The sequence below is a fragment of the Aplidium turbinatum genome, chromosome 3 (genome assembly GCF_918807975.1).
Source record: "Aplidium turbinatum chromosome 3, kaAplTurb1.1, whole genome shotgun sequence".
NCBI lineage: Eukaryota > Metazoa > Chordata > Ascidiacea > Aplousobranchia > Polyclinidae > Aplidium > Aplidium turbinatum.
Window position 1 is genome coordinate 12,972,492 of NC_137474.1, and position 25,657 is coordinate 12,998,148.

Sequence of the window (25,657 nt, forward strand, 5' to 3'; positions counted from 1 at the left end):
AGCGTAAACAAGGCTTGCAACATAGGTTGATTGCATGACTAAATTGATAATTTAGTTTATGAATTTTATAGGTGGTATGATTGCTTTAGCAAACTGTGTCTGACAAGGCAACCAAATGCTGAAAAAATATATTTAGCTAAATTATAGGTATCTGAGTGCTTGTGTAATTTGCTGCAAAGTACCATATTGATTGGAACTTAGAATTTTTCATGTCCATCAATAATTCAATATCTTGGAAGAAGCTGAATATGTGCAGTTCTATAATTAAGGACACCTTGTATGTAATTTTCCTTACTTGTGTATTTTTGCCTTCATATAGTTTGGGAGATGTGGTTGGGGTAAGTAATTTGAAATGTTTTGTAGTCATTAAGTGATATTTTTGCGCTCTTTATGCTGGTATTAACAGGCCTCGAAATTCACAGCGGACACCGCGGACATGTCCGCCGTCACAGCATGTGATGTCCGCGGGAAGTACCATCTAGATCGGTCATATTTGTCCGCCGAGAAATAACACAGGAACTACCCGATACAAATCGTTATTGCATAGCACGAACAATTGTTCCGAGAATATAATTTCCCACGCATCTAGAAAATGTGAATACTGCATCCCTTAGCTTCCATTCAAGGAGGAAAACTTTCGATATTTACGTTGCTTCAACGATTGAATCAGCGTAACAAAGGTGAATTCTTCGCTAAGAATCGATGGGAGTAAGGGCACTTCTACACGAATCAGCGCAACTTAGTTCAAGTTTTACGTCACAATGTCTGACTTTGATCTCCAAGTAATATTGATAAGGCAAGGTTGGTTACAAAATTAGATTATACGAGTAGGCTATTACAGCAAGATGCAGCAAAACTTGTTAAGTTTTGGTATTACAGTAAGAAAGAAAAGGCCCAGGGAAAATTCACTTTCGCTCACATGACACGCAAAAATAAACTTGAAGAAAAGAGCCTGTGAAACTTTGCACAGCAGAAAATAGTAGCGTTAGTATAGAAGCTTTCCGACTCGTGCCCAGAGCATTGTGACGCAATAAGCCACAAGACCTCGTTTGGTAGAAGTGAATCAGTTATGCAACGTATTGAGCAGCTACACGGCGCTTTGACTCTTCAAGCGCATGCAGTTGGTCTGATGAAAGCCCTTCAGAGTGACTTTGCTGAAATTTTTAAAAGCCTTCAAAACCGTAGCTATAGTTCTCAAATGGCGAAGAATTATCAGGATAAAGTGATTAAGCATGACGATCGACGCTAAAACCGGTGTGTCCGCCGTGAGACTTAATTTGTCCGCCGAGATAGCTGCTCAGATTGGACACGTTTGTCCGCCGTCAACAAAAACGAATTTCGAGGCCTGTATTAATGATGATAATCCATCTATAAATAATATATATATCCTTTTTTTTTAATCATGAAAACTATTAATTTTACAAAAAGTGCTCAATGATAAGCAAAGCAGAGCAAATTTAATCAAATATAGTTATTACGGTACTATCTAAACCCTTGACAGCCTGTTTCACCTAAAGGAGGATCATCAGAAGTCTATTTGAATACAAATAATATATCCTTTTTTTTAATCATGAAAACTATTAATTTTACAAAAAGTGCTCAATGATAAGCAAAGCAGAGCGAATGTAATCAAATGTAGTTATTACGGTACTATCTAAACCAGTGGTTCCCAACCTTTTTGACCTTGCGGCACCCTATCAAAGAGATAAATAGTTTGCGGCACCCTGGCAAAACTGGATCAATTTTATGAGGTTTCTGTATTTCAAATAACTGTATGAAATAACACAGAATGAGTTGTATTTTACAGTATAGCGCGCGTAAATAAATGTAGCCTAGGCTAGGCGTAGCGACCGCCCTCCGAACCCTCCGATCGGAGGGGGCCCCGCAAGGAATGAGGGCCCCTCCGCCGAAGTTTTTGAAAAACTATCGAAGTACAGGATATAGGCTAACCACGTGGTCACAAACGCACGCGAAATAGCAGAGCTTATCGGTATTGAGCAGGTGTTTTCAAAAAACAATGTGCAATGTTTGGTTACGAATGCGCTGATGATTCGAGTCGTCTTTCTGCTGAAGAAAAATTCAAATCGCAATTTTTTCTTGTTCTCACTGATCAGGCCATGTCTTCTGTTTCTTTGCGCTTTGACCAACTCGTGGAGTGGTACAAGTTGTTTGAATTTCTGTACAACGCTAGCAGCCTGAAGAAGTGTCTCAGAGAAAATGGTTGTGTTGGTTGGTTATGAATCTTTATCTTCGGACTGACAAAGCCTTGATTGGTTATTCCTGGTAGTTTCGCATACTTGTAGAGGCTCTTGACGCAGGGCCGGTTACCGAGATTGGCAGAGTGAAATTTTCTCATTATTGAAGTGTTGTTGCCAGGAAATTATTCTATTCATTAGCTGCCGCTAAATGGAGAGCAGCCCTGAAATGCGTTGCTCAAGCGCACACCCCGAGAGTCGAACTTGCACCGCGTGATCTTGAGCCGGCACGTAACCACTGAGCTAATGGGGCGGACAATGGAACTGGACAATCACTGCAAAAAAAAAAAATTAAAAGAAAAATGGGAGACATTGATGCCAACGAACTAATAGCCTAATGGAATTGAATCGTTTTATTTATAACATGGAGAAAGAGAGAGGACTTGTCACGGCAAGCATTTTTTTAACGTACAAGAACAGCCTTCAGGATATATATCCAAATCTTTGCATTTGCACCAGAATTCTTCTGACCGACCACACCAGTTACTGTCGCCAGTGCTGAAAAGACCATCAGCAGAATGAAACTGATCAAGAATATCTTGCGCTTAATCGTGGCAGATGACAGGCTTTCTGCTCTTGCAATTACCATCGAAAACAAGATTGCCCAATCCCTGGACTATGAGTCTTGTTGAAGTTAAGAAAGTTTCATTTTGCCCTCCATTTTGGCATTCACGTTACCGTATTTAAATGGTCGAAGATATCTACTAAATACGCTAATTTGGAGACCCAATTGTGCGCCGTGAAACGCAAAATAAAATCATGAAACCTGGCAATAATGATGCGTTTCAAACGTTTTTATGGAAGCAGGCCTTAAAACTCGTGTTTTTTTTCCGGCAGCCATCGTGGCCTACCGAGAGCTCCTTCTCGGCGGTCAAATCTGCGTGCTTGGAGGCCAAAATACAATAACGACAGCACAAGTAAATAGCATTAAACTTGCAACAATGTTAAAATGATCACTTAGCGTTGTTGAAGTCTGGGCGGCGTCCTGCAATAGAATCGTTGTACCACGCATTAAATGCTTTATCGGGATGGTAATCCGGTATTGCGGGACCATCTAACGACCTTAAATTGTTTTAACTGCTCGCAGCTCAGTAAATTGTTTCAACTGCATACCGCCTTTAATAAAACCTGACCATTTATTCCGTTATGATGTCACCATTGAGGGAGTGAAGTCACTACCCCACAGCGTTCTCAACTATGAAGACACTTGTTTTACCCACGGATGTCAACTAACCTAGTTCTCCTTTTTAACAACGATTCAATGTCCGACAACATTGAATCGATATAAAAATGACAATATTGCCAGCTGATGTAAATTAGCACTTCGGATTAACACTTCATTAAAATAAACATCGGGAATTGCAAACAAGACTTACAGCGCTGGATATATTCAATACAACAGTAGTGACTATGATGCGCTGACCTAATTCTGCGTCACTCTTTGATACTACATATTTTCGACATTTAATCCACGATCATTCTATTGTGAAATTAAATAATTGGCTAGAAGAAACCGGCGGCCAAACTTGGCCGACGGAGGAGGTAGCACCGGCGGTCATTCAAGCACTACTTAGCGGCCATGGCCACCGGCTGCTTTAAGGCCTGGGAAGGAACAGCAACGAGTCAAAATCTCTTTCACGCTGTTTTTCCTGGGCGAGAAAACAAAGACTTACCGTGGATTATTATCTACTTACCGCCAGCGGCTTCGCCACTAAGCGACTCTCCAGAAAGGAGCCGGGAATAACTGCGAGACGCGAAACTTAATACGCACTGAAACTCAGTTAGAAATAAATAAATTCCGCTCTCAACAGGTTAAAGTTAAAATATAGAAAAGGCTGCAGTATTTCAATGTCTCACTATCTCACGGCACCCTTGAGCGTTGCAATTGGCACCCCAGGGTGCCGCGGCACCCCGGTTGGGAACCACTGATCTAAACCCTTGACAGCCTGTTTCACCTAAATGAGGATCATCAGAAGTCTATTTGAATAAGGACCTTCTGATGATCCTCCTTTAAGTGAAACAGGCTGTCAAGGGTTTAGATAGTAATAACTATATATATCTATTTGATATCCTTTTTTTTTATATATATATTCAGTCTTATTTGAATTCATTTAATTTTAATAATGATTGGCTGCAAATTACTCAAAACTTGAGTTGCATAAAACTGAATCAATGAATTTGATTTTATATATTACCGATTTACCGTATATAATTGTTATTTTGAATAGATAAGTTTTTTCATGTCTTGTGCATGATCTGATGCACTAACATGTATTGCCAGTTAATATGTCAATTGTGCTGCTCAATTGAGACATGTGTAATGTTTTTTAAAAGTTATCTTTTGAATTAGCAGAAGAGAGAAGATCTTGTTGCAGTTCTTGTGTTTTTCATAATTAATGCCGTTGGGTTATTGGTTGTTAAACTTACTTTATCTATGATGCTGATGAAAAAGGTATAACGTTCCATGTTTCAGATAAATCAATACAACGAATCGTGGACACTTGCCGACTTGGAATCTAGTTTTGGGACCAGAATTGGGTCAGATGGAATAAAGGTTCGTTGTTCGTTTGTATTTTTGTTATCAAAATCACAACAATGTAATGCATAACTTGTTCATCGTGATTAATTTTTAGTAGGACAGTGTTGTTTTCCAACTTTTTGCAGACAGAAACCGCAAACATTTGAGTAAATAATCATAATCAAACAAACTAAAGCCGACTTGATTTTGAATTAGTTATTTCTAGACAAGAAGAATATTGAGTAAAAATTTCAATTTACAATGGTGTAAATATTTTTACCGTCTTCACATGAAATGTTTGTACTTATGTCATGCTTTTACGCATTTGCCTGGGCATATGCACAAGTTGTAACGGCAGCTCTACCATGTTTTACATTAAAACCCAGCCCCAAAACTGTCTTTGCAACATGTTGGTAGGTATTAGTAAAGTAGAAAATATTATTTGACTTGATGGCAACCCATAAATGAAATATGAGGTGAATTGTAAGGCTTTGTGATTCTTGTGACTGCAGTACTGTAGTGTATAGCCATTCCTGAAAAGTAATTTTCAAGCTAGAAGTGTTTTGGCAGGAAAACTTCAAAAAAATATTCCATAAGGGCATTGTTAATGCTTTGTGGTAATGTTTATTGCTTTTAAAAGATGGTGATAAAGGTATAAGCTTTTAATGAATCATTGTGCCATCATATCCAGTTATGTCACTCATTACTGATCGTAATCAAATGTGAAATATTGTAATTGAAGCATGATGGAGAGATCTATTGGTTTACTAATAAACTTTGTATGTTTGACAAATCCAATTCTTGACACACTACCAGACATGCAGTTTGCATCTTCATTGCTGGTTTTTAGCGTGTTCGTTAACTTCAAAATCTTGTCTACTCTTACTGTATTACTTGAAACAAATCTACAAACCTTTCTAAAAAATATGCTTTTGCTTATGAAATTTCACAAAGGTTATATGTATTGTTTGTTTCCATATGCAATATAATTGCAGTCATCCTTGGTTTTAATTTTGTTGATATGTTGTACAGGGCTTTCTCGACATGGCAAATCCCACTGAAGCTTGTGTGCCTATTCAAAAAAGGTCGACCAAAGACTCCAAATTTGGGAATGTGACGTTTAGTGCCTTTGTACTGATCAAAAGCGGTGGATGTGATTTTGGTCTTAAGGTTTCGGGAACATTGTTTTAATGCAATTTTTTTTATCTATTTATGTATTATTTCAATTCAACTTTTTAGAACATCTTTTCTGATTATTGTTGTTTTGAAATTTCAGGCCCTTAACCATTGCAAATTTTACCCCTGGAATGAAATGGTTTGAATAGTATTTCAAACACTATAGGCTAAGTACATTTATTGCTTTGGTGTCAGTACATTTTTTTTCACATGCAGGTTTTCTACGCACAGCAAGCTAAGTACGACGGTGCTATTGTTTACAATGAATATACTGATGACATGATTCGCATGTCTTCAGCAGATGGTAAGTAAATGTTTTCCAACTACATTTATTGCTTTTATTTACAGAATTATTCTAAATCTACTTATTAAACATCAATTATATATTAGAGTGCTTTGTGTTCTGTGGCTTAATTTTCACCACCACATTCAAAAGATGGAAGTTATTACCAGGAGAGTGCATATTCATCGTATCCGAAAAACACGACATTTTTTTATGGTTTTCAGATCAGTTGGCCCAACAAATCGACATACCGTCTGTCTTTGTTGGCTTGACAAGTGGCAATGTTTTAAGAAATTCATTCTTACATGAAACTGGGTAAGGGGTCATTCCATTATATTTCAGGTCATGAAAAAACTAATACTCTTGGATATGTTTCATACTTTGGCAGTAAGTTCACAATCATTAACTGAGCACACCAAAAAATTTTTTTTTGAAATTGACCAAGTGGTTTAGAAGTTGTGGGGGTTTGAAATTCACCACCTGACCGGGGCATCGTGCCCCCCCCCAAATTCAAATTTTGCTAATATCTCGTAATTTATAGCTAAAAAAAACAACCAAAATATGTACAGGGTGTAAACGCCAAGTGTAGACAAACAAAAATTGTCATAAATAACTCAATATTGAATAGATTTCATTAAATGAGGGCTAAATAATAAAACAAAGACACACTGATTAATATCCATCGCCATTTATTCAAAATATCCACCTTTGGCATGAATTAAACGTCTGAGTCTATTTGGAACTTGGGCACATGTTGCACGCAAAGTTTTAGCATCTATTTCATCCCAGCATTTGAGCAAAGCTCGTTTAAGTGCATCAGTATTTTTGTGGGAGATTACACAGGCCTTCTGCTCCAACAGTGACTAGACACCAAAGTCCATACGGTAGGATTCAAATCTGGCGAAGATGGAGGCCATAGTTCCTTTGACCAGAATCCCTTGAAATTGTCCTTGCAGAAGCTCTGGACCAACTTTGCGGTATGAGAGGTTGCCCCATCTTGCTGTAGTGTCACCCCGCTGTCTCCTAGACTCCTATCAACCCAGGGGACCACTGAATCCTTCTTTTTATGACAAATTTTGTTTTTATTTATGACAATTTTTGTTTGTCTACACTTGGCGTTTACACCCTGTAGATTACCATTTTTGGGGGCAAGGAATCTGAATTTCCAGTCAAAATTTGTGAAAAGATATCATTTATAGATGAAAACAACATTTCAAAAATTTTGGGGGGGGTGCTTTGGCCATGTAGCCATGACCAAATTCAAAAAAAAAATTTCTGAAATTATTTACCTGTTCATGTTATGTCTATATGATGAGTTATTTTAGTTGTTCCATGTGTTTTTTGAGAGAGACTGCAGTTTAAAACTGATACTCAGTTTGGCAAAATTCCAATTTATTTGACATGAAGTTTTGGCATTTTTGAAACAGCAAATTGTAATGTCTGTCATCTGACAGTGATTTGTTTCAATCCATATGATCAAAAAAGTTAAAAGTATAATTAACTCCCATAGGTACAGCTTAGAAATTATTGAGTGAGCATCAAGTAATAAAAAATACACCAAATTGCACATCAGTCTAGTTAAAAAGTTTTTCAAGTTTGTTCAGTTCTTGCGAGCTAAAAGTGTAACTTCTACCATTGGATGTAGAAGGTGGAGTTAGTTTCAAAAGTGCAGAAGTGGGTGGCATCCAGCATATATCTCTTTTCCAAACCAAACTGTTTAACTCCTTTCCTGCTGAATAATAAAAACATCATAGCCAGGCAGTTTTCTACTTCAATGAAAAGTTAGTTCAGAAATGATAAGAGTGCAGGCAGGTGCTGGTTTGATAAGAAACGGTAGTAAAATCTTGATCAGACTAGCTGTGTGATATCAGCTGAATAATAAAACATTGGTAGTTTTACACATAAAACAATTCTTAAAGAAATAGACCATAATATGGCTGAACCCTGCAAATATTGTGACAAAGCATCAGTTATGTTTCAATTATTTTCATTTTTTTGATATGTATGGGTTGATATTTTCTAAGTTGAATATTTTGGTTTATGCAAAACTTACATCAATCAAATTCCGTGAAAATATTATTCTTCAATTGCTTTGTTTAAAAAAAAAATTTTTTTTTTTGGATCTTTTTCTCAGCGCTTCGAAATATTCCCCCAAACTTAGCGTATCAAAAATAAATTAAGAAAAACTTTAAACCTAAATTACCATTTGAAATGTTCATCTTAGCATATTTTTAATTGCAATTTAAATTAGGGGCGGATCTACCGGGTGGGCCTGATTGGTACAGGCCCACCCAGATTGACAGTGGGCCCACCCAAAATCAGATTTATGAAAAAAAAACATATTAATGTTTAATACTAGAACAACCAAGTGGCACTGAATTGTCTGCGGCATCACTATTTCACAGCATTTGTAAGAGATATTCGGTAACACTAAGTTTTTGTGTGCTGGGCCGCCGTGGCATTATTGGTGAAGGCCCACCAAGATATTTCTTAGGCCTATCCATAAATTACGTTCTGAATCCGCCACTGATTTAAATGAATTCCCTGGATCTTAAATTGGTAAAATGCATGTTTTCAGTGCGAAAATCGTTCAAGGTAAAGAGTTATTGTCAAAAAATGAAGGCGCAAAATGAAAAAATAGCTGTGCTCAGCTTCCAAAATCCTACTAGTGGCCGAAAATTTAAAGTGCTCTATCTCGGCCCCCAATGAAGATACTTCAAAAATTTTTTTGCTCCTTTCATCATTTTTTAGTATGTACAAAATATGTCAAAATAAGCAAAATCTGTGACTAGTGGTTACAAAATTTGAAAAAATCTGATGATTATAAATGGAATGCCCCACTGTACAATGTTAAAAAAGCATTTAAAATTTGCAAAATTTTAGAAAGAATTTTGACCGCCAGTCCAGGCAAGGAACAATATGTAACAACAAAATTGGAGTGTGTTTATCAAAATATAAGTCCAACTTAACATCCCCCCCAAAAAAAATGTTTTTTTTTTCTTCGGCTACATGAACAAATTTCTCCCCAAAATATACACCTCAAAAAATATTTACAATCAAATTACTCCAAAACTACATGTTTTTCTTATATTCTGTTTGCAAATTTGGATTCCTCATCCCCCAAAATGGTATTCCACATATTTTCATCAACTTCCTAGCTTCAGTATAACAGATATTGGGGCATTTTTACTTTTTGGAGCTGAAATACTGCCACCGTGCGGTTAAAATTGAAAATGGTGTAACTTTAAAACCCCTCGACCAATTTCGAAAAAAAATTTTTTGTTGAGCTCAGTGGGTTGCCATCTCTCACATATGTCAAAATCAACCAAATCGGAGAGTATGGGTGGCATTTCCTCTAATTTTGACCTGAAATATAATAGAATGACCCAGAAGACTTTGAACCAAGTCTATTTCAGAGAACGTAGCCTTTCAAACTGCTCAGTGGCTTGAAATATACGATTTTTAGACATTGGGTTGTTTCATTTGAAAAGAGTTGAAAATGATCTTTTTATAAGTTAACTTTTCAGAAAATTATGATAAACCTTTAAATTAAGAAGGTCTGGCTTATAGAATGCTAAATAATAATAATAATAATAACAATAATAAAAAACTAGTTACCATGGAAATGCATAACACTGGCAAACAATATTGTAAAGTTGAAAAAGTCTGTGAAATTTTGTGGCATGTTTGGACAGAAGCAATACTAACGAGCTCAACAATGTAGGCTTTAAGCTTTTCTTAGCGCAATTTCTGAATTAAGAAAACTGACCACAATTATTTTTACTTGTTCAGGATTTATCCATACGTATATCTGTATAGTAATGGAGACCCATTGTCTTTCAAATACTATATCATTCCTTTCTGCATTGTCCTTGGTACTTGCACGATGGCCATGGTGGGGTTTTTTGTAAGTATTGTAAGTGTAAAGTCGTTTTTTCTTTTGCTTTGTTCATTAAAGTTTCCCAATGTTTAAAGTTATTTCTACAATTAAGACAAATATTACCATGATCATTTGTCGACATCTTTTTACTGTGAAAAGATGTATATATATAATACAGTAGAACTTGGATAACTCGTCACCCCAGGGGGAACAGAAAAAGTGTCGACTTACGCGAACTGACGACCAATGCAAACAGCTAAATTTTGCCCTTGTTTCGCGTCGCATTAATTTCATGGTGCTCTGCGACCTAATTAAATGCGATAGTGGTAAAGTGAGACGAAGAGGAAAGCGAGAAAAGAATTTAATTACGGTACACAATAAAGTACAGTATATACAGTAATAACGCACTTAACAGCTTAACTGAAGAACACAGATATTTTTGAAGCGCAGCGCTTCTCTTATAGGCAACAGAGCAGCGCGCGCACATCCGCAATCGACCAGACCAACATACTTCATGCATGTGCGTCTGGCCCGATAGAGTGTGTGCGTGCACACGTCTTAGCGCAGTAATTTCTTCTCGAAAGAGTGGTGGATGACAACTTAGACGAATTTTAGGTCCCAGGGGAAGAAAAACAGTGACGACATAATCGAATTGACGAATTATGCGATGACCACTGAACCGAACTTGATTGTGTACAAAAGATAGGCTTTCTGCCGAGACCTGGAAATGATTGACGACTTGGGCAAACTGACGAGTTTTCCGAAGACGAGTTATCCAAGTTCTACTGTATGTCTTTTTACCTGATTACTTTTTCCGACTAATATCTCAATGAGACTAGCTTGAAGCATGCTTTTCTTCCTGATTTAATTTTCCAGTCCCAACCAGAAATCCAAGGTCTGCAGACGTTGGATCAATTTAAAAAGAGATTGATTTGCTGATTGGGGATGATCATTATTTTGGAGTTTTGATGCTTGGTCTCCTTCACAATAACAGAACAAACTTGTCCAATTCGTTTGTGGCGATGCTCCAAGCCAGGGTTGTTTCCTTGAGCTTTGCAACAGAGTAACCGCTGAGTGTGCCTTGTTGTGTTTTTCCCATTAAGAGTACGCAGACTATCAATCTGATTTGTAGCAGCAATGACGAGACGTAGGTGATAAGGGACATTAAGTTAATTTAAGGATCACAGCAACCTATCATATTGATAACGTGTCTACATTTTGAAATTTTGTCTGGCTAGTGCTACCATTTAAGTTTGTAAGCAATCTTTTTTTCTGATCTCACAGTTATTGGATTACTTTGTTGTTTTACCTCACTTGACTCTAGTCTAGAACCAAGTTGCAGTGGCTACGATACCTTGCCAGTTTATCTATACCGTTTCTAAGCAACTTTCTATACTGATTCAGTTTGTGAGATTTGTTCGAAATCGCCACCGGCAGAGACGGAATCGACTATCACGGCAACGGTTAAAGCAACTTCCGATCAAAGTTTTTGCGAAAGGTCAGGCGTCATTTTTGTTGTAAACTTGTTTTTCTTCGTTCACATAGCTACGTGATTATTATCGCATGTGTTGGTGAAGGCAAAAAAACGTGTGCTGCATCACACGATTTGACATGTAGATTACGTTTTAGCATAAGCTAGCTGTGCTAATGCCCCATGTGAAGTGATCAGCATTGGTGTACCTGGGAACACTAGACCGATAAACTACCTGGCCTACATGGGTATGGGTAGCATACTTTTAAGTTATAGTAAACCAGTCGAAAACAAATCATAGAGTTCTTGTAAGGCCGTCATTTCCATAGATTTCTTTATCTAGGCCAAATGATTTTCAATCAGGGGGTCACGAGACGTCTGAAAATGCAGTGTATCTTTTTCGTTTTTTTTTTTTTTTTGCCAGAAAAAGAATGAAAACCGTGTTTTTTCGTACTTGATTAATTCCTTGCTTTCAAACGTTGCAAATACAAAGGCTTTAAGAATAGGAACGCTTTCTATATTTTTCATCTCGTTTTCGTAGGCTAGGTTGCTTTTTGCAGACTAAAGCTAAGCAGTGACCACATATGGCTAAAAGCAAGGTCAGCTATTTGGAATTTTGTGTCAACTAGGGATTTTTGTCAATATCGTTTACAATGGCGTTGAAAAATTTCAGTGTGTAGCCTACTTTGTTTGAAAGTTCTTTCAGGCTTTCAGCAACAGTTCCACACATTGACAAGGTTGTTAAAAAGATGTAGCTCCAACCATCTCGCTGAAACTGATTTCAATAAATCCATAACCGTATAAAAGATTCCTATGAATTTAACCGGTAAAACTGCGGAATTGTAGCTTTTATTTATTCTCCAATAATCATGCCAAGCTTGATAGGAAATGGAAATAATCGAATAATGCAATAAAAGCAGTACTAATATCGGCAAAAGAAGTTTTTAATTCAAAAGTTTATATTAGAACAGCGAAACGTGACATAGACTGGATGTCAGCAAGAACCAAAATTTGGTTAGAGTTTGCATTAAGTATGCTTTTGTTAGATATTATTATGGGGTTTGAGAGGCCACATTGATTGCTCTGAGGAGGTCGCGGTACAACAAAGGTTGAAAATCACTGATTTAGCCGAAACGGACATAATCTATTTCTATTGCTTTTTGCACAGTTGCTTCGTACGCCTGCTTTCTGTTTCAATAGCTTTTTTGTGTTTAGGCGACGAATATGACGTATGTGCGATATGCTTGGATGATTACGAAGAAGGTGAAAAGTTAAGGGTTCTCCCTTGCAATCACGGTATGTTCACAATTGCTCGACGCATTATTAACAATTAACGGTGTAAATTTTTCGTAATCTTACGCCATGGTCATTTTGACTTCACTGTTGTGTCTTTGGTTAAAAATCACACTTCAGTTTAATCTCTGACTAAAAATTGCATTACATAACTTTCTGTTGTTGACAATCACATGACAACACCAGAGTAGCTACATTGGGCTACAAGTATCTTGTATTTGCGTTGAAGCAATGAAGCATGGCAACTTGATCACACGTGCTGTGTTACATATGACCCAGGCAGCGAAATCCGTCATTTTTACATTGATTTGGAATGAGCCTGGATTGCTATGAATTGACTTTAACCAACAGAATTCTTTTCACCTCAGCCTACCACTGCAAGTGCGTAGATCCATGGCTAACAACCAGCAAGAGAGTCTGTCCTCTGTGCAAACGGAGAGTTTTAAGTGACGACGAGACGTCCACATCAGGAAGTGAATACGACGACAATGATACAGGTACTTTGAGCACACGGTAATTACTGTTTCTCGAAAAGAACTAAAGATTTGTATTAACTAAAAAATCACACAACAATGCTTGACATAACTCGACCAAGTGATTTGCCATAAAAATTAGGGAGCTGGTATACAAGTCCCCCCCCCTCCCCCCTTGGTAACTCATGACAAAGAGGAATTGACCAAAACATGTGGATTGAAATGTGTGAACAGTAAAGCAAAGATAAAGTAGTTTCACCCTATGTTTGATCGAGTCCTATCTTTGTCATGGGTTACCAGGGGGGGGGGGGGGGCTTGTATACCAGCTCCAAAATTAGTTTTCGAGTCGACTCAGTCATGTTGATCAACCCATACAAATGTACAATTTTGGTAGAGGTAATTTTTTAACCACAGACAAATAAAAATAATAAAATGAAAATAAACTAAAAATTACAAACGTTTTCGGCCATACTCATGTTGTTAGCCCTTTTCAAATAACCAATTTTTTTTCGTAGACAATTAAGCGTAATGTGATTTTGCCTCTCTTCTGCCTTGCCGTCTTTTTTTCGATTCTGTGTATGTACTGTAGGTAGATCAGATCTGTAGTTTCAATTTATGAAGAACATCAGTGTGTTGGTTACTTGAAAAGGGCCAACATGAGCATGGCCGAAAACGTTTGTAATTTTTAGTTTATTTTCATGTTATTATGTTAAAAGCCGTGTGGTTGTTAGGTTTTATTTGTCTATACAAATGTAGCATTAACATTGAGCATTCAACACACATCACTATGTGATTCTGTTACAGGACTGTAAGCTTTAATTGTTTATATTTAAATGCCATCAGGAACATATTAAGCAACGGAATTCCACAGGGATCTGTTGTCGCCCCATTGCTGTTTAACATCTATTTGTATGATCTTCCAAATACTTTCTCCAATAAATACGCATAGGCAGATGACCTGGCCATTCTTTATTCTCATCACAAATGGGAAGTAGTGCAGAACACCTTGACCAAGGGTATGGACATTCTACCTTCTTATCTGCAGCAATGGCGCCTCAAGCTGAGTGGCGCGAAGGCTTGTGACTTTTACCTTCCACCTATGTAATAGACCCTCAAATAGAATAATTAGCAATATACCGCAAACACCTAGCCCTAGGACACTTACGCGGAAACGTGTCAGCTCGCACCACACTCTTGAAACGTGTTGCGGGCACAAGGCGAGGTTCTAACCCCTCAGTGTTGAGAACAAGTGGTTTAGCCTTAGTCTACGTCCCTGCTGAATACTGTGCTGGTACATGGCAGCAGCCTCTGGTCGTCATGCTATTAAATAGTGGTGTCATGAGGCGTGGTGTGAACAATGGTCAAGCAGCACATCTCCATTTTGTCAAGTATTCGGATGTACATCTGAAAATCAATTAGATCATCATGGTCTCTGTAGACTTGCCTCATCAAGGCCTAATCGTTGACTCACTGGTATTGGACGTTGTGGTGCAGACATGTTGCATTGGGGCTTGGCAGAGAGTGCAACTTGTGAGTGTGGTGAAATGCAGAAGGCAGCTCACATAATTGAGCATTGCCCGCTGTACAAACCACCTCATGGTATGGAATTGAAAGGTCTAGTCTCCACTGACGATGACACCAGGCAGTGGCTAACCAATGGGTGCCCTGGTATATAGCGACAACATGAGAAAAGAAAGAACATATTGGCTGTTTAGCATAAAGTACACTACGCTATCTATTTATCTGTTACTAAGTTGTGTTTCTGTAACGCATCAAACATTTAAATCTTACGGATCGTAAAAATCTAAAGTGTACTTTAGCGTTGTGGATGTGCATTTGCGCATCGACGTATCAGCATGTAAAACCGTGGTATCTTTGTTGAACCAGCCGTGAAAATTTGATAAGAAATCAAAAAAATAAGACTAAAAGCTTTATCTTTGTAGTGTCAGACACAAGTGAAGAAGCCCATTTGCTACAGCACTCCAGTGCCGCATCGCCTAATGCAGCTCGCTTTGCGACTGGGTTCAGTTCTCAGAACCCATTCCGAAGAAATTATGCTTACGGAAGTTGGAACTCCGCAACTCCAACTGAGCCCAGGTATTATTATTGTTTCCTAAATATGACTAGCGGTACTTCCTGAAACAAATTAAGTCTTTAAAAGTTTTCATTGTATACATTTCACTAAGAATATGGCATCCAATTTTGAATCGTCGTATTCTATTCGACACATTCACAGTCGACAACTAATTCCCAGACGGGTTAAAGCAGTAGTTCTCAAACTGTGCGTCGCGACGCCCTGGTGCGTCGTTTCACTTTTCCAAGGGCGTCGCAGAATAGTTCCGTTTCATGGCTGAACTTAGTTTAAGATTATAAAAATGAGCTTAACCCTTTGAGGACCGCTGGGACACATGTGTCCCATGCACTTAGCCGATTACACCACAATTAACTAAAAACTTTGCCACTGCTGATGCCCTAACGTAGTATTGAATGTCTATCCTTAAAAAAATTGGAAACTCTGAATCATTTTTCTTGGTGTTATTTCAGTTTGAAAACAGTGAAGAGTTGAGGTTACAAGTACGTTTTTTCCCTTCAAATTTGCGAAGCATATTTATTTACATTTGTCCAAGCTCGAGTCAAAATTTGCAAAATACTTCCCGGAAAAATTTTCAAACTACGAATGGATTCGTGATCCTTTCGTAGTAGGAAATCCGGCTAATTTTTGGATTCAATGAATGACGGTTATCCAGGTTTGGTGAAAGAAAGCACTGCGATTTATTATCCCATTTGCCACGTCGTATTTATGTGAAGCAAAATTTTCTGCCTTGACGATGATAAAACCAAATATCGATCACGAATAAACAGTGAAAGAGAAATACGGGTGGCAATTTCAAAAATCTCCCAAGATTCAATGAACTTTGTGCAAACAAACAAGCCCACACGTTGTTGTATCAATAAACAAAACTTTAATCATAAGTTTCTTCATTTACTTTTATTTGCTGGTGCGTCGCAAGTCCAGAAAACTTTTCCAGAGGCGTCGCAACAAAAAAAAGTTTGAGAACCACTGGGTTAAAGCAACTCTTAATGCTTGTAATTTTGAGAGTTACATAACAATCGTTGCAAAGTTGTGAAATTTTCTAAGCTTATTTCGACTTTGTTACTCACAGTCTGCTGTGCCAGATATCGCAGTCCAGGTCGGTAGGCCAGCAAATATGACAGATAAACTTGTGTGGTATTTGCTAAATCAACAACTCCTATAAAACTTAAAGGCGTTAACTGCATCGGATCCATTTTCTATGTTTGTTGCTCGTCACGGAATTGTAATTCCATTCTAGAAAGCAATTCACACAATAGACTGGCTAGATTTGTAACTCGTGATTTTGCTATTGACAAAACTGCAGTAATAATAAATGAAGGAAGTTTTTGTACACAGCAATTCAGTCTGTCTCACAGCTTACACTGTTGTGTAACTTAATTTGTTTTAGCGAGATCCAAATAGCTTATCTTTGTTTATCAAACAAATAAAAACCATCCATTGAAAACTTGTAATATACATTCCTGTCTTTTACTTCCAACTTCGTCTTCCCACAAAAATATTATTTATTTGTGTTTTGCAATGCTATTGTCAATCAAACTATTTGACCGATAGTAACCTCGGTTAGTTGCGTCATTACGATACCAAGCTTTGTTTGGTTGAGCAGTTTCTTAGGAAACAGGAAGTTGCTGTGTCTGTGCGTGGTTTCTATTTTCACAGTTGTTCGTCGTTGACTGACAATACATGTCAGTTGCATTTACTGTTTTAGTGACTCCTGACCCAGGTGGCAAAATTAGCACTTTCTACTTTGATTTAACGTCTGCAGACGTTGTCTCCATGTCAAAAGGACCTATTTTTCTAACTGCCTCGTTGCGCATTGGCTGATATTGGTTTAAAGGAAAACGATCTGCGACTTATTGTTTAGCTATATTGGACGCAAAAAGCTTATATTCAGACTGAAGGTGGCTTGCCTGGTGCAATTGATATAAAACGTGGAGTTCGTCAGGGATGTAAACTATCTCCATGTATATTCAACCTGTATTCTGAAATGATTTTCAGACAGATTGATGCCATGGAGGGTATCAGCATAGTAGGTATGAACATATCCAACCTACGATATGCAGACGATACTGTTTTATTGGCGGAATCAGCAGAAGCTCTCCAAACAATTTCAGAAAAAGTAAACAATATTGGAAAGGAATGTAACATAAAAATTAACACAAAAAGACGACAACGATGATTATAACAAGAAAAGAAAAGCTCCAGGTTTAAATATTAAGGGAGACCGGGGCAAGTTGAGCAGGTTTTTTTTTAAATCTATTTTTTTTTTGTGCTAACTTTTTCGAAGACTCAAGTATTGCATTTCAAAAACATGCTAATAAGCCAAGTTTTAAGACAAAAACTGGTTGGTTTTATTTATTATTTTGCACTGTATTCAAGTTTAAGTAACGATTGCGCAACTTGCCCCGGATTATTTTTTCGGGACAAGTTGTGCAACACCATGGTGGGCAAGCTGTGTAGCACCATGGGGTAAGTTGAGCAACACCAGTGCCAGGGGCAAGTTGAGCAACATATTACGATCATATTACAGTTGCACAACTTGCCCCGTCATCAATTGCACAACTTGCCCCATTCACACTTCTTTTAAAAAACAAAAAATTTCAAGAAAACTAACAAATCTACAAAAAAAATTTACCTGCGAAAATACAACTACACCACATGTCTACTGACCCCTACTGCTAAAGTTTGACTAGTTCTACTGTGCATCCAAAAAATCAAAATTGCGTTTGCATCCGAATTTAGATTATAAGACCTAAACACCTTATATCGTTGATCAAGCCTAACCTGCCCAAAAAACTGATAACTGCAATTCACGTGCTTCAAAGGCATTATAGGTAAAATATAATAATGGCTTTAAAGATTCATTACGCTCTTTATTTCCTTTCAAACGGGGACTTGCACAACTTGCCCCGGTCTCCCCTACTATTGACGGAATGCTGGTCGAACAAGTCAAAAGATTTACCTATCTGAGACACACAATAACTGAAGATGGCAGATGCGACACAGAAATGTTGAGACGAAATGAAATAGCAAGAAACAACTTTGTCAAAATAAAAAAGACATAAACAACACGCAAAATTAACATCGACACTCGAAAACGAATTATGAAATGCTATATCTGGACTACGTCTACGTTACTGCACAATGCAGAAACATGGACATTGTCATTATAAATGTTAAAACGACTAGAGGCATTTGAAATGTAAGTTGATGAAGAATGCCTAAAATTTCATTAAACGATAAAATCACAAACGAAGATGTACTATTTCGAAATCAAACCAACATGGAAATTCTACAAACAATTAAAACAAGAAAATTGAAGTATTTTGGCCACATGATTCGCAATAATGCTGTTCAAAGACAACTACTCAAGGAAAAATAAGTGGAAAACGAAATAGGGGCAGATCACCAAGAATTTGGACTAATGATATTAAATACTGGTCAGGACTTGATTACAAAACTGCAAAAGAAAAATCTCACAACAGAGAAACTTGGCGCTTCATTGCCTCCAACCCTCGACGAGGGGAAGGAACTAAACTAAATGATGATGATGGTTGCACATAGTGAAGTTTTTTTCTTGGGCTTTTTTTCCGAAATCTCTACATATAATGAAAGCAGCGTGAATTCGTTTGTACTTTGCACTGTCTTCGGAGCCGTGTTGTTTTCACTTCAAGTTAATCTTCGAATGTTCTATTTGCCCAGACAGCAAATTAGTCGTTTTTTACACTGACTCAACGTTTGCAAACGTTGAATCAGGTCTAGTAACGAAATGTGTACGTTTTAGTGGAAAAGGTGTCAACTGGCCTTTCTTTGTTTGGTCATGGAATTGCTGACCGATAAAGTGGCATTAATCAAATTCGAGAACTAACTCTCAAAAGATGGTACTGTTATTTTGCATTCATCAAATACTGGCATTTGCGCAACAATCAAACCTCTAAATGTAATTTATTAAGAATCAATTTCGTTATAGTAATAGCATATCTGAAAAAGTCTAAAATACTTTGAATGAGCATAAAATGAAGCTTTTTTTGTCCAACGCACATTTTGCAAGTTGTGTGCTAAATCGAATGCTCAAAATCTTGCTTGCTTGCCAACCATCTGACTTTTCGATGATTTAACGTAACTTGACGTTGTATAAGTGCAATCATTTCTTTTTCACTGTTCAAAAAAAGTGACTAGCAAGCAGGGTAAAGTTCTCTATGCACGATTTCCTTCACAATCTAACGGGAAGTCAGCATCTAGAGGTTATTTGGGTTCTGCAGCTCACAAGCAAACCGTACTAGTTTATGCGTGCCGAATCTAAAACGTCAATTTTATATAAAAACACGTGGATTTCAAGCTGTTAGACTGTCCTGTAACCACGCTCTGTAGCACAGGTTGTTATCTGCGTATTAGAACTCTGATACAAAAGACACTTTCACTTCGTTGCACGAAAAGCTAATAAAACCCAAAAGCAAATAATGCCACATGCAATGTTCTAATTCAATCACAAAACTGAAAAGAAACAATTCGCATCCTTATTGATTCTGTTGCAGGTTACACTATTTATTGGCATTTGAATGGTTAAGATTTCTCTGCTTACAATCGTAGTTGAAATTTCTCGCGTCATCTGAGTGCTGTTTTATCTCAGTTCGTCATTGGCTTCCAACATTCCATCCAGTTCTGGCCACCGCAACAGCGTTCAAACACAGATGCCCTCCGTTATGCGCGACAACGAACTATCCCCGGAGTTCTACCTCGCACACGAAAACCTACCGAACCAACTGGCTGTGCTTGCAGACCGTTGGCCAGGTGAGTTGACACAGGTTTCCACCAACTGTACTTGAATCGTGTGTACTGGTAGTGCAGGTTTTTTGGACAGGGACAGCCATTTAGTTTGATGTTTTTGATGTGGTTATTTCTTGATTCAACTCTGAACTTTTTCAAGATTGCTGACGTAGTTTCTATCTCAGGGTGAATGTAGCTGTCAATGTTTCAGATTTCAATAACCTTTGTTTCCAGCGCGATCTTAATTTTCAAGAATATTTATACTTTCAAAATCAGGCGATGCTCATTTGTTACCATAGCAAAACAACTGAGATATTGTTCATTTTACTTTAGATTTTATCACTGTTAAAAATCGATTTCGTTCCAAACATAAAGTGTTTGGAAACTTATCTAACGATTGAAAGCTTGTCACCACATTGACCGCTGATGTGACGTCATAGTGGGTTAGACCATGTAAAAACGTATTTTGTTGTGTGGGGAGGTTTACCTTTATTTGAACGTAGAGCCTGGACAATTCTTGTTCTAGTTTGCGTCGGATGAAAGTCAATTGTTAAACTTTTGAACCAGATACCACAGCACATACTGCTGAAGTTTGACGACTTTAAACCAATGTAAAAAAAACACTCTCTTTCATCTTAAGACCTCACTTTTTTACAGAATCTCCATCGGGACTTGCCGAAGTGTCATCCTCCTTACTCCATCACTTGTCTGATGCGTCCAGGTACATTATAGATGCTATTATTTTGTAAACAACGTTTATCTCATGAAATAAAAATTTCTCTAAATTTGCCATTTCCCAGTTTAATTATTTGTCACTCACGACAGAATATCTATTTTTTTACAAATTTTAGTTTGCTTATTTCGTCAATTTGTTTGTTTTGTTACCTCTTTATGTCCTTGATATTATTTTGTTTGCCTTATTCGTCATTCGCAGATTGATTCACACTTACAAAGTATTTACACTGTCTTTGGTTACTGCAGCATGGATGGATTCCATGTGTGAGATCCCAAGGATAAATATTCTGACCGTTAATCTAGTTATAGCAACACAACGTACAAAGGCGTACTTATAGCTATTCAGTAGGTAAAAGTCTATTGCTTTTGTAAAGAGTTAACTTTAGATGCAAGATTGTAGATAAAATTAAGCAAAAGGCTTCTCCAGTTTCCTTTTGGCTTGGGTTTCACTTTCTGCGTTCCACTTCAAAATGTTTTCAAAACTATTTGGCAGCATTCAATGGCAACAACAGTATGAGGTTATTGCTTTAAATAAAAAAGGAAACGGCAAGAACATGTTTTTCACGTTGATTTAACGTATGTAGACGTTAAAACAATCTAAAAAGACGGATTTTTCTTGCTGGGGTAGATTACCGAAGGAAAATCTTAACTTCTAATCAATTTAAAGCGGCACCCTCTCCATTCGACCTGTGGCTGTGAACCAGTCTATGAATGATTCGTGAGATTATATTCATTCCTCGTGACAAAAGCTGTTGTGTGAGGCTCGAAATGTTTCAAGCTGCAAATCAGTCCTTAATGCATTGATTCAACGTTTTCAGACGTTAAATCAATGTAAAAAAGGACTAATTTAACAGTGTGCTACTCCCATAACAGAGCATGATGCTGAATCACATTCCGCCCTCAACAATAATACTTTACGCCCATGTGCTGACGTCAGCCACGTCACAACTAGCGTACCACACCAGGCGGCTTAATCCGTCATTGTTACATTGATTCTTTACAACGTCTGCAAACGTTGAATTAATGTAAGAATACCGGATGTTGCTGGGATGTCACGTGCCAAGAAGCACATGGGTGATACGTCGATTGAATCTCTAACTCAGAATCGATTGAATCATTGTTCTGCACTTACATCATATAGACTCGATCAGGGCTGGATTTAGCTGATGGGGGCCCCGGGGCACCTGCACCCTCTGCCCCCCTAAATCCGGGCCTGGACTCGATCGCTTGCCGACTACAATTAGTCGCTTTAGTCCCGAAATGTTGCGTTTAAATGTTGATTTAGTGGACAGCATTACCTGTGAGTGTAGAGAAGTACGAACAGTAGACTGCATAATCACAGTTTTCAACAAGGCCTGACCTACGGTCAATCTGCGAAGCCGCAACTCACTGGCGCTTGTGCAGCATCAGTTGTAACTTTTCACATTCTCAAAATGTAAACCTCGTTCGCGTGCCATCAACCGGCACACGGATCACATCGTCTTGCAGGTTTATGTTGAAAGGCTTTTCTTTTGTCAGTTCCGGGAGCAGCGATGGCACACCTTTGAGGTCTTACGTTGTCGATCCAGACGAGTACACCGTTATTGAAAGCACACCAAGTAAGTACCTACAACATTATTTCATCTGCTTTTAAGTTGATGCCAAGATCCACCTCTGGGACATCATTAGCACTTTTGCATAGGGTTGTCAGGTCGGCAAAACGGTCAGTTTTTTACTACTACTCAACGTAAAAAATGATTGAACAAACGAAGTCTGACGCAAAAATTTTCATTTTTACATTAATTCAATATAAAAACGACTGATTTTGCTGTTTTGGTGGCACCTTTTGCAGCATTTTTTCCCTATGACAAATCTTCAGTTAACCGACCTTTGGCAACACTGGATCACCAAGTTTGTACAGCTCAAAAATTTGTGGTAATGTCTTCCTAGGTTTCCCAGGCAGCAAAATCTGTCATTGTTGCATTGATTCAACATCTGCAGACGTTGAATCAATGTAAAATTTATGGATTTTGCCCTCTGGATTTGGAACGTGATCTAAGCATTGTTCAGAAAAATGATGAGCGATTTTAAAATCTTTTAGGCGATCCTGGAGTGGGGGATGTTATTACCATCACTGGTGGAGTGGAGGAAACACAACGTCCTCCTTTCGTATGAGCAAGTTATTTTTCATCTCTGAAAACCCTTCCTCCCTTTTACTTGGCCACGGAGCCGATCGATGATCCATGCCAGGATTGATACGCTTTTTGAAACCAATATTTGATTTCCGAAGTGACGAAACGCTTTTCTGCATTTTCGTTTTGCATATCATCTGAACTTGTTTTGTTATTTTATACTTTTCATCTCCGGGTCCGAGTGAAAAGGTAAAGTTTATCAAACTTCAGTTTTAATGGAAGAATTTGTAAACTTTATGGCGATTCTTCGTCCTTGATTGACAGAAACATTGTAGAAAACTTTAATGCCTGCTCAAAATCTCACATAAAACGGAATACTTTCCCCTTTAAGGCACCGGACCTGTGGATTTTTTAAGCTGATTGGAAATACAATACTACGCTTTTCCAGACTACGGCAGTTGCTAACTTGTTCATTGCATTTATCTAATTTCACGTTTTGCCACATTCAGTATTGCTCACTTTGGTGGTTATTGCTCATAACTTGAGTATTGCTGGCCCTCGTGATAGGAAACGTATTTGTGCAGCTCACTCAACGTTAATTGACGTTGAAGCGATGCAAAAAAACAGTGTTTTGCTCTTGTCAACCACAGTCTGCCTTTCTGCAATTGTGCTCGAGACGATTTACCTGACTTCATTTTTGAGAGCTTATTGCGTGGTGAATTAGCTGAGAAAGCGAAATTTATAAGAAATGGCAATCCAATGTTTCTCACGCGAAAAGATTTGTTTTGGTGTAATCGTCATTGTTTTAAGTGCGTCATGATCTTGTGGTAAAGAAAGATCGAGATTTTTTCCAGCCATTTTTGCTTTGGCCGCATCCAACCCTTAAGCAATCGCCAATTCTTCAAATCTTTCAATCCCAATGCGTTGGAATTTAATACTTGAGCGCTTGTGTGCTCCTTATTCTTATAGAAGAGGCTATGAAGTTTTTCATTTCATGTGAGGCATTGAAAAAACATCAAAAGTGTTAGTTTTGATACGCCATATATGGATGAAAACCCATTAGACGAAGTAGAAGCTAAGAGATGGAGTTAACTCTTCCCATATAGCAGATGCTTTATTGCGCCACTTCAAATCATCTTTCAATTGTGATTTCAGTCCTTTTGATTTTTACTGTTGCTTGATGGATGTTTCAATTCATTTTGGATAAGACTTTCAGATAAACGCAAATTACAATCTCAGTGCTTGTTTCTACTGAAGAAGTGGCTGCAAGCTGCATGTTAATATCTGAAAATAATCGTCCTAATGCAAACGTATTTGCTAGGCCAGAAGCTTTTTTTTGTTTGCAGTGAAATCACTCGAATGTGTGTTGTGGCGTGTGCAATATAGTAAACACACAAAGTGTTTGAATTTGTTTTACCAGTTTGCAATTTTTTCTCGTGTGTAGTCTTGTTACTTTATTTGTCGCTTTTTTTCAGCCACCTTTATGCAATACTTAATACCGAAGTACTGTAATGCTCGGGTTGTTTTTACCCTTTTTTGCTATCCTTGTCATTTCTAGTTGGAATTAAAAGGCATAAAATGTAATATGGTATTTTTAGTTGCTTTAGCTTCAGCTGCCTGTATCAGCAGATGTTTCACAAACAAATGATTACACACTTCCCTAAGTGGCTTCTAAACTTTAAAGCTTTGTTTAACTGTCTTAAATTTTACGGCATGGTCAAGCGTTTTATATGTGCTATTTCTCCCCACTTTTGTAATTAGGCTAGATACGACTCTGTCGATGTTGGCAGTGAAAGGATCATTTCGTTCATTGGAATCATTGAAACTCATCTGACATGCTTAGATTTGTCAAAGGTCATCTACAAACGTATCGTTCTCTATTGATGCAACGACTTGAAATTACCTGCAGATTTGTAAGAATTAAGCTCCCAGTCTCTTCTGCCATCTTTTTTAATTGTCGCCAAAGCGAGGCGAAAATTTAGTGTTGAACCTTGCTCTGTCGAAATTTTATCGGCTAAAAGCGGTCGTGTCACTGAGATTCATACACGAAACAACATGTTTTTGTACAAATAAAACCGCAATTTTGATTGTATTATGGTTGCTATTCTATGTTAGTTATTTCCTAGCTTTTGTCAGTCAGGAATGTTTTAAGACACTTCACGTAGAGAAACAGAATCTTCCCAGAATATACGTAGCACAGCTTTACACCTCTGTTCCAATCAGGGTTGTGATTACTGATTACATACGAATCCGGGATTCATCTTTTAGTGTTGAATGCGCTAACTCAGATTCACCTTTGATGAATCAAATATTCAAATTGATTGTTCAAGCAGCTTAATCTTTTAGTCCAGTCGTTGAAGGGTTTTACCTTGACTTAATTGGTGTAAAGCTGAAATTTTGAACATTGGTTCTGTTCATTGTGTACAATGACCAAAAAAAAATCCCCGTGAAAATTTTTTGGTGAAAAAAAGTTATCCGCTATTTTCGAAATTCCGCCATTTTTTTTCAAAATGGCGGATGTACAAATAGTAAATTATTCAATTTTTATGAAATTATTGTTAGTGTTGGTGCTCATGTAAATTTCATACTGCATACTGCAATTA

General features: G+C 37.7%; 1 protein-coding gene across 2 annotated transcripts; it reads left to right on the forward strand.

Annotated features, from left to right (window-relative positions):
• The first annotated feature begins 107 nt into the window (after positions 1–107).
• On the forward strand, positions 108–25,136 carry LOC145766485 (E3 ubiquitin-protein ligase RNF13-like). Of its 2 annotated transcripts, none has more exons than XM_082578210.1 (14): positions 108–338; positions 4,729–4,809; positions 5,806–5,943; positions 6,166–6,253; positions 6,457–6,547; positions 10,025–10,148; positions 11,517–11,610; positions 12,799–12,879; positions 13,245–13,373; positions 15,293–15,446; positions 20,072–20,232; positions 20,866–20,929; positions 22,462–22,541; positions 23,024–25,136. In XM_082578210.1, exons 1-14 carry the CDS (start codon positions 210–212, stop codon positions 23,095–23,097), a joined length of 1,488 nt encoding a protein of 495 aa, XP_082434336.1. In that variant the 5' UTR covers positions 108–209; the 3' UTR covers positions 23,098–25,136. The 2 variants fall into 2 exon arrangements, with proteins under 2 accessions (XP_082434336.1, XP_082434337.1); XM_082578211.1 differs by having other exon boundaries at positions 10,025–10,139.
• Positions 25,137–25,657: the final 521 nt, after the last annotated feature.